At 38.8% G+C, this 15599-nt stretch overlaps 1 protein-coding gene across 2 annotated transcripts in view; it reads right to left on the reverse strand.

The window, feature by feature from the left end:
- The window catches only part of CNTNAP5 (contactin associated protein family member 5), a 1056232-nt gene that overhangs the window by 460690 nt on the left and 579943 nt on the right, over nt 1–15599 (reverse strand). For both annotated transcript variants that reach the window (XM_054575031.1, XM_054575030.1), the window contains exon 8: nt 46–310. In XM_054575031.1, coding sequence (XP_054431006.1) covers nt 46–310 — 265 coding nt within the window. The remainder of the gene's footprint in view (nt 1–45; nt 311–15599) is intronic.

Raw genomic sequence — 15599 nt, forward strand, 5'->3', positions numbered from 1 at the left:
TTGGCTGAATTAGAAGCCAACCAAGTGGTTGTGAGCAGATGGTACCTGTGAGGATTTCAGCTGCCCGTTCTGTTGCTTTCTGAATCAGGAGTCTCAGGGTTCCGCCCTCCAGGCTCAGCAGCAGGGTCCCCGAGCCCTCAGACAGTTCTGTGGTCAGAAGCAGACCATCCTTGTTCCATGTTCGAAACTGGAAACCCACTGAGAGCCCATCAATTTGGGGGGTGCCAGGCAGCAGCAGATAACTGCTGCTGGAGTTGACAAATGTGATGGGGACGATTTGTGGTTCGGAGCAGGAAAAAGTGACATTGCCCTGGAAAACAATAAAAATAAACATATAAAAGCCATTTTTTATTCTGCAATCTGACAGCTGATATAAACAACCACCTGGAGCTGACCTTAATTTCAGGATCATTCCACATTCAGCTGTCATATTTTAAAGGAAAAAATTTGTCAGCTTTGTTTATATGTACCAGCAAGATCGTTTTCCATTTCTGTGCCAAGGATCACAGTGCTACCTGCAAAGATGGCCATCAAAGACCTGGGAGGTGTGGGGGGATGCAAATCATCATTATTTTTAAAGAACCAGTAATAAAAATAATCACATCCACTTACTGAATAAGTATGCATTGCACGGCAACTGTGTGTCAAGCACTGCGATAACTTTTAAAGAGATACACATGAAAAAGCTTTGTTACAATGTGGAATGTACTGAAAAGAGAAACAGACATCAGCTCCAGCTGGAGTGGTAGAAGAAATTCATGCACAAGCAATAGTTTCACAAGGAAGGTGAGGAGTGCCTGGCTAGCCTTTTCAGCAAACTGCATATGGGGGTGCAAAAGTTTGGAAAAATTAGCAAAATGGCACTCCTGGGAATTATAGGGAACTTGACATTGCTGAACATTAAGTGCGTCAGAGAGGACCAGGGACTATGAGGCAGAATTTAAAAGCCCTTTTATGCTTTTTAATGTTATCACTCAAACTTAGAAGCAGTAAAGTAATTTTGGCCAGATTTTTAATTCATTAAGAGTTTTTTCAGAAGCATGGGGAGCATAGAGTGGGTGAAAGGACAGACTTGAGGTGGGGGATATTAATTGTGCATAGACTAGAACCAGAAAGAAGGGGAAAGAAATTATCCTTTGCACAAGTGAGGGAAATCTGTTCCACATTTATCTGAGAATGACTAAAGTAAGCTTCTGCAGCAGGAAGTTACAGGGAAATAAAGAACTATATATATGTGCCCAACTAAGCCATGTGCTGGAGTCATTTCTACTCAATGAATAAGAAGAAAGCAGGGGATGCCTTATACATCATGAATAGATGTTACATTATGAAAACCACTTTGAATTTTTATCTCAAACCCCATAGCCAACCACATGCTGTTTTCTATCCCTATATTTCATCAGTAGTAGAGACCAAACTAATCTCTACAACAATGCAGCAAACTTATTCAGGTAACTGTAACATAGTATTCTAATCTGAATTGTCACAGACATGTTAAGTTCTGTGTAAATCTTTCCTTTCAAGGCCTGAATAACTGGCTTTTCATGATATTTAATGTCTAACCAATGTCACTTATACAAGAAAAGTCAGGTATTTTCAAAAGGAGAGCACCTGGCTTGACTAGCTGCCTGAGTTCAACTTTCTAGTATGATGGCCAGGTAGTGGGTTAGATACCTCATAGAGCTCAGAACAGGTTAATTCTTAAGCTCCAAATACCTCATAGTCTGGAAATAACTCCCTAGGTCCCGAGCATGCTTGCTTATGATTGTCTTATATTTCTGAAAACATGTAGTCATCTCCAAGTAAACTTCTACTAATAGTATATTTCTAATGATTGACTCATCAAGCAGGCTACTAGGAACATAATTCTTGCTTTAATCATTTGTTTTAGTTGCTCAGATGTTTTCTTCTCTGTAGGTTAGATCCTCAGAAGGTAATTAATGTGTCAAAGTATAAAGCTCCTGTTAGCCATCAAAAAAACAAAACAAAACAACAACAACAAAAACAGAGTTTATGTAGAGTTTATGCTGCCCACTGAGCCTGCAGGAGGCTGAACAGTTAAATACAGATCCCATGTGTTCCTCAGAATAACACTGCATTTGTTTAAAGAGCAGACAGACTGTACTTCAAGAAGGTGAGCAATTTAATAAAAAACCTTATGTCCCCTCAATAGTAACAATGGAAGAAAAACCTCAGTTTGGAGAAAATTGGTTTTAGCTACCTCCTCTGATAGCTTCCTCCTCTGTACTGGGTACCATTATTTGAAAAAAAAATCTACCAAATTGCTCATTATATACCTTGTTGTTTTAATTTGCATTTGTTTGATTTCTGGTGGATTTCCATTCAAGAATGAAAATATCCTCACTGATGGTAATTTAATTGAGGTAGGCTGTCTTCTGAAATAAGCAAAATCACAAATGCTCCTGCAGCGATAACAGAAACATCCTTTCCCTTTTCTTTTCCTGAGGTCAGTAATACCTTCTCTGGTAAGAAATTTGCCATAGCAGAGCTGTACCAAGTTTGAGGCTCTGTGGAGAGGAAACTGTTGGAAAACAGTGCTGAGGCTACAGGCAGGAGGCTAAGAGATTATAACAATTCATTTTCTCCCTTGCAGGGGCCAGAGAAACTTTCCTCTGACCCCTTTGTTTTTTTCTGGCTGGTCAAATAATTCAAATGATATATAGCAGATCAGCAGGAGAAAATCAAATTTGTAATGCGTGTGCATGGGGAATTCACATTAACATGAAAATTTCAATAGCAGTGAGACAAAATGGGGTAACATGTCACTTTGGACAAAGGAGAAAGAGGAGGAATAGGTTTGGGATTTCAAAATGGAAATAGGTAATTCATAGGTGCCTGAGAAAGTGACAAACAAATTCTTGTTATACAAGTCAAAAACAATGGAGCAGAGGGGAATGCAGTGAACAGATGTTTGCATGAATCCATCCTGCCTACCACACTTAATTCATAGTTGCTAAAGAGAATATGCTAAAATGATTATAATAATCCCCTTCCTGAAGCAGGTTTTTCTATCTGAATCTCTTTAAGTAGGAAGGGGGAGGTAAAACCAAACAAAACAAAAAAACTTATCCTCAGTTTTTTGGGCTTCAATTGATTTCTGCCTGAAATAATTTGCATGCCAGCATGGCACATTCGTGGAGACTCATTCTGGGCCCCAACACCCTATTGATTTAAAAGTCCAATGTTTAGCTCAATGCTAGCCATTTTCTGAGGACCTTCTGGGTCAACATCTATGGAAGGTGGCCCTCAAGAAATCTGGGGTCCAGAAGAACTGAGATTCTCCCTTTATTTGATTGGCTCACTCACATCTGACAAGAGGCATCGGAACTCCCTTTCTCAGACTCACTCCATTCCTCTAATGTCTAATGGGTCCCAAGTACTTGTGAAGCACACAAGGGGACTCAGAATTTTTTGAGGAACACTCATGTGACACTCAGGTATTCCTGGCTAGATTCTGGTGGCATGAACTCCAAATAAATGCCTCAGGGATTCTCACTGGTTAAGTAAGACTGTGTATGGAGAGCAACACTCTGCTCAGCAGGAAGGAGGAAATCTTTAAAATGCATTGGGGTATATCCTCCATTTTTAGATGGTTTCCTTGGTCCACTGCAGGCCCTGTTCCTCTACCTTCTTCCTCACATTCGTTTGATATGGTGCCCTGCTATTCTGCCCTTAGTTTTCAGAGAACACCACTACTGTGTTCTCCAATGCTGACTCCAAGGGCAAGTAGAAAAGGCAAAATAGCAGTGGATGGGAAGGGCCTTCTATCCCAGATCTGACCCAGCCCTTCCAGGAATGTGAATGATTGCAGTTCAGTTGTCTACCACACAGCTACTGTGCTGCCACCCACTCACACACCCTCCCAGCTGTGCTTGCTGCCCACACAAACACTCCAGTCTACAGGAGTATCCATACTCAACCCACCCACTGAAGTAGAGAGAGAGAAAAAAAAAAGCTACATGAGCCCTGGCTGGTGTGGCTCAGTGGACTGAGCGCCAACTTGCAAACCGAAAGGTCTCAGGTTCAGTTCCCAGTCAGGGTGCATGCCTGGGTTGCAGGTCAATGTTTCTCTCCCTTTCTTTCTCCCTCCCTTCCCCTCTCTCTAAAAATAAATAAATAAAATCTTTAAAAAATTAGCTAAATGAGAAAGTACTACTTTTAAAATCAACATGGACTATTTAATCTTTTTCAATAATGCCATTTGTGACTTCCGAATTCCTCTCAAACCATTGTTTGAGGGAGTCCCCACCAGTGATTTAAAAGAGAATTTTATGATACAAGAAGACAATTTCCTTCAGAATAGTGTCAAAACAGAGAGTGGCAAAGAGTGGAAAGTATACAAACTACCCTGTACAGCTCATTAATCTATTAATTCAACTTTCATCCCATCCCCCTGAGAGGAAAGGCGCTCCCTTCCCAGACTCTGTCCCTTTTACTGTATGCTTAATTTATTAGGGATTTCAAGATTTCTCAAGCATGGTAAAACCATGTGCTAAGTACAGAAGTTTATAAGTTATGTGATCTTCATCCTTTGCACTCTACAGTCATTAAGTGTTCATTTTGACCATAATTAATACAAAGTGTGCCATGACACAGGGTGCACTGTGGTCCAATCCCCAAAGTAAATCACCCAGCCCTGACCTGTTAGATGAGATTAAAAGGAAGTCAGTGTCACTGTAACAGGTTTCCTTTTCTTCTCCATCTTACAAGACATTTCACTGTCCAAAGGAGAGGTAACTCCAAATTGAAGATGATAAATCCTGATGTCAGATGTGTCCCTTCAGACAATACCACCGTGTCTGCATTGAATGGTCACCTTTGTTCTCTGATTGAGGCTGTGGTCGAGATGGTGGTGAGGCTTCACCAGAGCAACAATTGCCGTAAACCATTGGTATGCCCCAGTGAGGGCTCCCTTTGGCCCTAGGATGACAGTTCTTGATGCCTTGTGCTTTTACACATGTGCATCCCCATCCTTCTGCAAAGGGTAATGTAACTAGAAGTACTGGCCCAAAGATAGAGATGGCTTATTCAGAGACCACCTATGAGCAGTCACTGTCTTTTTGTGGTATCCACCATGATCTTTCTTTTGTACCCCTCAAAACACAGAAGTTCGCTTCCTAACTTCCTCAAACAAAAGAGTTGGATTTCTAATAGGTAAATCACAGAACTCTGAAACCCTAAATATATGCCCATAGATTATCATAGAGAGACTGGCCACATCTATGTAAAAACACTGTCTTGTACCATAACCAACAAGTGCTAATACTGTTCCTTATGTGACTCATAAAATTTGATGGCCTCCTAATGACAGCCAGGCCCTTGAAACACAAGCATCAAGTTTGTGTCAGTGGAGGAAGCAAACCCTTTTCATTGATCCATCCTCCTCAAGGAGACCCTCCCTTCAGAGGACAGATAGAAACCCCTGCTTCAATGATTCCTGTGCTGGAACAGAACTTAGAGTCATGTACAAAAAAAGCCTGTCCCAATCTGGAGAGTTACAAAAGGCTGCTTTAAGGAGGCAACATTGGAATAGAGATTTTATACAAGAGCAAGAATAGCTGATTGGAGAGTGAGGAGAAGTGTTGTATTATTTGAGCAGAGAGGGAAAGAATTGCTAAGGCCTGAGGCACAAAGGTGTGGGCTGTATTTAAGAGTCTGGCAGAAGGTCTGCTGACCACAGTCCAGAATCCAGCATAACAGCAGACAAGGTAAAGTGGAAAGACAGAAAGTCATACAATCTTGTATTCCTTTTGAACATGTTGAAGTACTGGAAGTTGATCCTATGGTACAATAAAAGGGATATACAAGAGGTGAAAAGGGAATTAACGTAGAGACCAGAACAAGCACTCACATGCACCCCTCAGTGGGGAGTAAAGACTGTACTGTGTGCACAAAGGGAGGCCCAGGGCCAGCTTCAGGTGGTCATTGCACTCTTGTTGAGAAGAACAGTTAAGGGCTTGTGGAAAGCTCTGCCTATAATGGCAAACGGGGAGAGGGAGAAAAGTAACACATTATTTTGGTGCTAAATGTGATAGGAGATGCTGCACAGGACTAAGGAGAGGGAAGCTCAGGTATGGCTCCCACTCTCTGCTACACAAGGGACTTCAAATAACAAAAAGCAGAGATGGTCCTTGCTGATAATTGTCCCCTGACTTGGCTAGTGTCCACCCCCACCAGAGTGTGAAAACACACTGACAGCAAACACAAGTCCTTAAGCTCACTCATCCCATCAATTTGCAAAGTTAACTATGACAATCTGTCCTGTAAAGACACTTCTTGCCTTACTCCCTCCACCAGGAGTGACTTTTTCCAGGCCTCTGCTCCCACCCACACACTCCCACCCTCCAAGGTTGAATGGTCTTTCTTCCTGGTGTATGTCTGAAGCCTTTCCAGACTTCCTCCATCCATCAAGTGGCTGTCTTGTGCACTCGCTGTTATTGATTTTTGTTACCGTACCATTTATTCATATATCCATGTATGTGTTATATGTATCATATTTCTTATACTGCCTCATAATGATTATCTATTTTAATAATTGTATAGATCTTAAATATAATACATTTACAATAAGTGTAGAACATCTTGTTTTGAATTCTGATAAAAAATGAAAAAATTAAATTACTCAGTTTAGGCAGAACTGAATTCTTACAAATATTTACTGGGAAAACCATATTCTCTCCAATCCGTATTTTTTGCTGTTATAGTTGGGAGAATAATGATAGAGGGTTGATTCAAGATCAGATGAGAACACGACCTGACTAGTTAATTTTCTGTTTCCCCAGGTTTGCCCCTTTTTCTTTGACCTGAGATGAGTCACTTCTAGAGATTTACTTTCCTCTTTTGCTTGTTGTTGAACTGGATGGTTCCAAGGTCTTCACTGATTACCTCATTCTTTGAGTATCTGATACTGAACACTCATATTCTTATCATCTATATTTTCTTTTGACTGTGAAAAGGCATCTTTGAATCATTTCTATTGTTGTCATGTGAGTTATAACCAACTATTTGCATTTTAAAAGGCCCTGTTTTATAATATTTCAGGGACTATGGAAGAAAACCTTGGCTTTTCCCCTAATAATTTCTTTCTAACTGCAGGGAGTAGAGCAAAAGTTTCTATATACAATGACATAAAAAACAGTGAGTAAGCAGAAGGTAGTGCTGTTTCATATTTTTTAAAAAGAAAGCAAATTAGTAAAAACAAGGTATAACCATCTATTCAATGTCTATTCCTCTTCCTCTCCCCTTTTCAGGAAAGGATCCTATAATACTTCACAATGAGAATGCTAGGTCAATGCTGAACATTACCAGGGATTACAGTAGTTAAAACTTTCTTGGAGATGATGAAATGAGAGAAATTATACATACGCTGTTTAGCTAGGTACTTGCCCAAGAGCTGTGCCATGGAAATTGTAAGAAAACAATGAGAAATAATGAAAGTTCTGAGCAGCACTTCTTCCAAACACATTCAGGACACACTGCCATCAAATCTGAAGTTTGTCAAATGCTGACTGAAATCCAGTAAAATCCACCCAACTAAAAGCTGTCCTCCATGGTGGAAGGACTCATCAAAATGGATATCTTCTAGTTAGAGCATAATACCATGGTTTCCTGGAGACTGACAGGCAAGGAGCATTGAACAGTAAGAACTTGGTATCAGTTAAGTTTTTTCATGTGACTACTGAGTGAATCAGATGAACTATAATAAACAGGGCTTATCTGGTTACAGAGGGACCAATTTCAGAAGATGCTGTTCTGTCTACAGATACAACAGGGGAAACACCTTCATAGTCTGAATATGAGTGTGTGATAGATGGAACGGACCAAAATGTATTAAACAGTGAGCTAATGGTCGCCGTGTTTATCAAATATTCCTGTACATGGAATCCATTATCACTTGTTCATTGGCTCAGGATGTTTCAGACAAGCCATAGATAACACAGAAGAAACTACCATAATTGACTAGACTAAAATGAGGACTAGTAGAATTGAGAAGAAAGAAATCCTTTCACAAATGGATTTATTTATGTTCTGTGATTGAACACATTTGTTTGCTTATTTCAGTTGAGGACATGGATGCACATGGCAAACTTTAGACCTAGCAACAAAAGCTAACTGTGCCTGAATTTCTCATTAGGCATTACCTTTGCCTTATTTCTCTTTTAGGAATCTCCTCCCTATTAATATTTCTTCATACTTGTTGATCTTGTGTTGGCTGCACAGAACACAGGTTATGGTTAACGGGGCCTTCACTGAGACTTGCTCATAGGTATTTTTCATTTCTGGGCATTTTCCTCTAGTCAAATTTTAGGCAGTGTTGGGTGCCACCATCTTTTTCCTAGTTATCTTTATTTGGCAAGTGCATTCCTTTGGATTCATTTCACTACCCGAAGGTGCCTGCTTCCTGTGACACCAATACAGCCACTTAGCTATTTTGTGGAAGGCACCAGAAAGTTATCCTCATCTCTGCTTAAATGATAATCTGTAAATAGAGAAGCTATCTACAAAAGGAATGTGAGGAGAACGCAAAGCCCCCAGGATGCACAGTGGAATGATATGGTTGGAATACTGCAGCCTCAAATACAGGCCTGGCTCTCCAACAGCTGCATAAGTACCAGGCTCTTCCAGCTACAGCTTCATTATAGTCACATAAGTGGTTCGCTACACTTGCTGCTCTGACCACGTTTCCCTGTATACCCATCAGTCCAGAGGTAGTTATCCCACACACAGCATTCTCTCATGACAAGCCCGCCCTTTACTTGCCACTAATGTGTGGGTGGAAGATGGTTGGGATTTACATCATTAGGAAGGGTGCCTAGACCAGAAATCTAACTGACAGGTCTGGGACATGGGATCTCTAGTACCCAGGCACCCAAGAATCTTACTGCCTGGTGTGCTCCATAGAAAAAGAAAACAAAAGGGGGAGGGCACTGAAAGAGTAAACCACTCTTTTGTAAAAGGACTTGAGGTCATAGACAGGAAAGAGGAAATAAAATGAAGTCACTATAGTTATGATGCTAAATTACTAAAATCAAATAGGTTGAGACTTGAAGAAACAATTCTAGTCTTCTCTTATCTAGCCTGGGAACCTAAGCTTTTGAACTTTCCAGTCTTAGTTCAACACCTGGATATACATGAAACCTCCAGTAACACCCTAATTACCCCCAAAGGACTAGGGGAAAATGTATACATATACTGTTCACCTGATATGTATTATTCAGGACATTTGACATCCACTATTCAGACCACAGTTCATCTAGAGGATTACCATCTCAGACCAATCCAGAGGCTATGAATGCAGGTCTGATTCTTCTCAAGAATATACTTTTTACTCTAAGAATCCTCATTGTTTCTTCTTTGGAACACCCTGAACATTACTTAGTTTTATTTTGAGTTTGCAAAACCTAAGGCCCTTGAATAAATCTTTATTATTTCTTTTCTAGCAAAGTGTCTGGATTATTTTTGAGTTTGTTCAACACTAAAAAGAGATTGAGAATAGACCTTGGCCAAAAGTATAATTAGTTTGACTTAAATCTGGGGATTAAGGCAGCAGCTAGAGCAAGGGGCAGCATGGGTGGGCAAGGAAGATGGAGGACAGGTGTCTAATGTACTTCTGCTGGTACTCTTCAAATACTGTACAGCCAAGTCCTGATACATCCCTTCCTTAGGTTCTAAGTGGAGAGGATGTGTCAGATATGACAGAGCAGAAAACAAATTTTAAGACCTCGAAGGAATACAGTATATCCAACTTGAAGGTCTGCTTGCCTTGACTGCTTTTAGAGTTCCTTAAATGTGACATTTCCAAAGTTTATATCATTTTCATTGTTACTATTTGTTTTGTTTTTAATCATCATCCAAATATCACAATACTCTGGTGATAAAAATAAAGTTAGCAGTGCAGAGCTGAGTTTCAATCATGAACAACGCCAATCAAGTATTTATAAACTGGGGGAAATTATCTTGATTCAATCTAATTTGTGGGGAGATTTAAAAACCTGTTCTTGATTTTCCAAATGAGTACAACCATTTCTAATTTGGTTTGCCTGAAAACTACCAGGACTGACTAGTATACTGTCAGCAAATATAAGGGAAAGGCGGTCCTTTGAGCTAAAGTTTTCTTCCCAGTTCACAAACCAAATTAAAGCTCTTTTTTAAAAAAATGTTTGTGGGGAGGTAGGCTCCTTCACAGAGATAACTTCACAGAGATAAGAAGAGATAACTTATTCTACATCTATGTATTAAAAAGTTCACAGGGGTCAGGTGTGGTCCTACTGACAAGGACACAACCCAGGACATAGACAACATGCTTTCCTGGAGCTTTCATTGTGTCAGGATGGGGAACGTAGACCATGTCATCATAACTGTAATTAAGTGCCATGAGAGGAAAGTCTGTGTTTTTTAGACAACATGTAACAGGAGTTCATGGAGGACCTTCTTGATTTGTGCTTGGGAGGATAAATAGGAAGGAGTGGGGTTGGGAATAGGACTGAGATAAAGGATGAGAAGACAAATGATGCATTTTTAAAATTTAAGGTAGACTAGATGCTTGGCATTAATCTACACAGGCAATTTTTTTTTTTCCTGCAAAAGGAGACCTTCCAGGATAGATATATTTACCCTTGGGTTTTCACTTGAGGGACACCCAGGAGAGAATCATTTTTAATTAGAGGGAAAATCCCACTTATGGCCAGAACAGGACCGGCTAACAAGAGGTTACTCACATGGCCCTCTCCTCTGGCCTCCCATGTGCTGGCTGCCCACAGGCACCAGGAAACTGAGACCTAATCAGAGCCACATACTAACTTTGGCCTCAGAGGCTCACTACTGACTTTACCTCTCCTTGGCTTACTAACTCCCAGTTTCCACACCTCCTGCCTGTGTATACCTCTGTTTCTTACTCTATTTTGTGCTTATTCCCTGTGCATCAATGATAAACACTCCCATCTGAGTTTTTGGCTTTTGCAAAGGGCAATTCCTTTTACCTAGAGAAAAATCCAGAGGGGGTTCTTAGGAGGTGGGGGGTGGAAAGGAAAAAAAATAAGCCCATGATAGAACTGATAAGCTCTTATTTTTAAGGACAGAATAAAGCTATAAATCTATTCTAAACACACTTTGAATATTGTACCAAATATTGTGTAAAACTATTTGAAAATATATATCAAGCTTAAAATATTAATAGTTATTTTGACACTTTCAAAATAATTTAAAATTGGACTAAGATTTATACAATAAGCATCATTATGTATATAGTAATAAAAATCTGGGTCTAAAATTAAATAAATTATCTGATATATTATGGTATATCCATATGACATACTATTTTCCCCTCACTAATATTAATGCTTATGGTAAATATAAAAAAATTTAATAAAATACTACCATATAAAGAGAACAGAATACAAATTTGTACATACAAATAAGATAAAATAAGCCTATTTAAGTAGGTAGGTATAGGAAATACATTAATTTGCAAAATACTGGCTCTCTCTAGTTGGTGGAATTGTGTCAATTTTTATTTACATACTTAATTTTTTCTCTATTTCTAATTTATTTACAATGGAGGTTAGTAAAATAGTGTTCTAAAACTTTCATGACAGTATTTCATGACAATATTCAGGATTAGTAATTGTTATCAAGGACATTAGTGTGAATTATTGAGAAAATAATAGTAGTTAATCTAAGAAGGTATAAAAGCCGCTGGATATGATACCCAATGAGCACTGTTTTTCAAATAGTTTCCACTTCTGAATAATTTCCAAATTGCATGTGCCCTTTACTGCAACCTTTTGTTATGCGTTTATTCTACTCAAGGCAATGGTAACGCATCATTAGGGTGGTATAATGCCAAAGGAAGACAGCGTGTGTGGGGGGGGGGGGGGCGTGTGTGTGAACATTTTCCTTTTGAGTAAACTTTCCTTTCAAACTACTTAGCTTGTCCCACATGCAAAGCAACTATTCACTCTACAGATGCTCATATGGTACTGCTTTGACTACATTCACTTTAGAGAGGAATAGACATGTTCCTAGATCTGAAAACATAATGTGGGACTCTTAATTCTTGGGTAGAGATTGGAAAAGTAGCAAATGTGTGTGAAAGGCAACAACAACCAACTGGCCTGGAAAATTAAGCATATTCATAGCTCAGTAATAAGTATATTATAAAAGTTAGCATTTCAAGGGCCCTCTGTATGTTCTCCTTGGAGGACGGTCTGTTGAGGTCCTTTGCCAATTTTTTAATTGGATTGTTTGTCTTCCTGGAGTGGAGTTGTGTGAGTTCTTATATATTTTGAAGATCAAACCCCTGTCTGAGGTATCATTGGGAAATATATACCTCCCATACAATTGGTTCCCTTTTCATATTGCTTATATTTTCTTTAGCTATGCAGAAACTTCTTATTTTGATAAAAACTAATTTGTTTATTCTTCCATTTATGTTCCTTGCTCTTGGGGACATATCAGTGAAAATATTGCTGTGTGGAATATCTGAGAGTTTCCTGACTACGTTCTCCTCTAGGACTTTTATAGTGTCACGTGGATCAAAAAACTATAGTACATTTACACAATGGAATACTATGCAGCAGATAGAAAGAAGCTTCTACCTTTTACGACAGCATGGGTGGAACTGAGGAGCATTATGCTAAGTGAAATAAGCCAGGTAGTGAAGGACAAATACCATATGATCTCACCTACTGGTGGAACCTAATCAAGAAAACAAACGAGCAGGCCTTGCTGGTGTGGCTGAGCAGATTGAGTGCTGGCCTTCAAACCAAAGGGTCATTGGTTTGATTCCCAGTCAAAACAAGTGCCTAGGTTGCAGACCAGGTCTCCAGTAGGGGGTGCTCGAGAGGCAAGCACACATTGATGTTCTTTCCTTCTCTTTCTCCCTCCCTTCTCCTCTCTTTAAAAAACTAAATAAATAAAATATTTTTTTAAGAAAAGAAAAGATAACAAACAAGCAAGCAAAATATATCCAGAGACATTGAAATAAAGAACAAATTGATAGTAATGAGAGAGGAGTGAGAAGGATGATAGAAAGGGAAAGAAGGAGAAGAGTCATCAAGGAACAAGTATAAAGGATCCATGGACAAAATCAAAGGTGGGTAGGATTTAGGGTGGGAAGTAGGGGTGAGTAGGGCAGGGGAGAGTGGTGGGGCAAAAATGGAGAAAACTGTGCTTGGACAACAATAAAAAAAGAAAAAAGTCAGCATTTCAATTACATAAATAATGCTTTATGAAATGGAATAAAACATATCTAATGATTACTGCTGTTATCTGTATATAAGCATTAACAAGTTTTCTTAAGGAAAATAATTTAAAAAACAGAGGATACACCTAAAATATGTATATTTGGGGTGATAGATAATCTAGATTAAAACTGTGTAATATAAATGTAATGAAAGCCATATATGTAATTTAAAGCTTTTTGGTAACCATATTAAAAAATTATGGAAACAAATGTCAACTAGACTTAATATTATCATTTCACTATGTATACAAATATTGAATCATTATGTTCTATATATCAAACTGATATAATGGTACATGTCAACTATAAAAAAGTAAAATGGAAGAGATAAACTTAATTTTAGTTTGAATATTGTTTTTAACTAAATGTATTCAAATATTATTTAAACAGGCAATATATATGAAAATTATTGAGGTTTTTTTTTTCACCTTTGCAATGCATCTCAGTTTGATCTAGTCACATTTCCAATGCTCAATAGCCACATTTGTCTATTGGCTGCCATATCAAACAGCATACACCTGGAGCATTGTTATAAAAGTAAAGTTAGAATTGGGCTTACCTAATTTGAAAGTGAAATAGAAATTCTATCTATTATTTCTTATATGAGAACTTACATATACTGACCTTAATATTTCAAGAGATTTTGACAGGGACATGTAGCTATCTACTCAAAGTCAAATCACCTTGCCTTTCTTGGTAGAGGAACTCCAATTTATGCTTAGCTGGGTTACTGCATTTCCCTACTTCCCTACAGATATCTGTGATGAGATAACTAAGTCTCGCCTCTAAGGTATGGCATGGCAGAAACATTGTGTGGAACTTCCTGGAATGCTACTTGAACGGAGTCATCTCAGCTAGTAAGGGTACTTCTTTGCCTTCTCTTCTTTTTCTCTTCTGAAGCTTTACATCTGTATAGGACACCTACATTTCCAGAAGCCTGTGGTATCCTCAGTGTGGAAACAACAGAGTGAAAATCGTCAAGCAGGAAGGATGAAGAATCAGAATTCTGAACACCTTAATGGGCTGCCAGTCTCCATCTTTGTTCTATTTGGAGGAGTCTGAGGGGGAAAAATGAATATGTCTTATTTTCTTTGAGAAAGCACATATTTCTAAAAATTATGAAATATATTTGCCAGTTAAAGAACCTATGTTTCTAGAGGTTAAGAACTATATATATAAATTTTCCAGCCTAAAGAAAGTTATTTCTTCCTTTTAAGTTTTTACTAGAATTTAAGTTTTCTAAGGTTGAGAATTCTAATTAAGATTTAAAAAATGTATGTTTTGGATAAAAGAAGGTAAAGGCATAGAAATGCATTTTTGAGGGACTTACAATAAATATTGTAGAAGGTTTCTAAAATAAAAAGTTGAGAAAGAAAATTTATGTGTGGCCAGGATGAATAACACTACTGTTTATAGTTGACTCCTTTGGTTGTTAATCTAGTCAATCTGCACTCAGCAGTCAGGCTTAGGCACCATAGGGCAGGGTGGAATCTTTCCTGGGGTCAGGTCTATTGTTTCCCCTCAGATTGCTGCTGCTCAGAGAGGAGTGGTCTGCCTGAGCATGATGTCTGCTACCATACGGGGTATGACTCAACACCTAGATCCGGCCATCTACTCTCTCAGTTTTCTCCTCAAAGCTTCCATCCCGTCTCTCCTGAAGTGTCTCTAGCCTACTCTGCCCTGCCTTTGCCAGAGCCCAGAGTAAGTGGCAGTCAGCTTGTGCTGAAGCTGATTATTCTGTCTGTCTAAGGTTATAAGGCTTCTCTCTTATTATTGTGCAGTGGTTTGTTCCAGATGATTTCTCCTCATTTTAGCTGTAATTCCAGATTAGTCCTGGGAAGAGGATAGTGTGACTTCCACTCTCTGCTCTTCCATCTTGTGTCTTCTGTTTTCTCATGTGCACCTCAGTTGAATCATATGCTTTGTTGACAGTGGTTGCCAGGAGGATGTGATGGCAGGCTGACCTGAGTGCTGCATCCAGGTATCAATAGCTCCCTGTTTATTAATCTTTTACTTTTGAGATATAAGGAAATTTGTTTCTCTTAAACTATGTATGACCCAGAGCAATTTTGTAAGTTTTACTCTGTAACCAGAATTGAAACACTTCTCAACATATTTTTCTCCCTACTTCATCCCTCCAGAATTTAATAATTCAGTGAGTATTATTTTCACAAATTCAATAAGAAACTATTTTTGTTTGTAACATGACACAAATGGAAACTGGTTATGTTAACAAAGTTTTTACTGGAATATAATGTTTGAAAGAGACATTCATAGACTCAGGTATGATGAGAGTCTGAAAGAAGGAGACTGTTTGTGAAGGCCCAAATCCCTT

This window comes from Pteronotus mesoamericanus, unplaced genomic scaffold, assembly GCF_021234165.1.
Source record: "Pteronotus mesoamericanus isolate MK-2021 breed Mesoamerican mustached bat unplaced genomic scaffold, CSHL_Meso_final contig_27, whole genome shotgun sequence".
Taxonomy (NCBI): domain Eukaryota; kingdom Metazoa; phylum Chordata; class Mammalia; order Chiroptera; family Mormoopidae; genus Pteronotus; species Pteronotus mesoamericanus.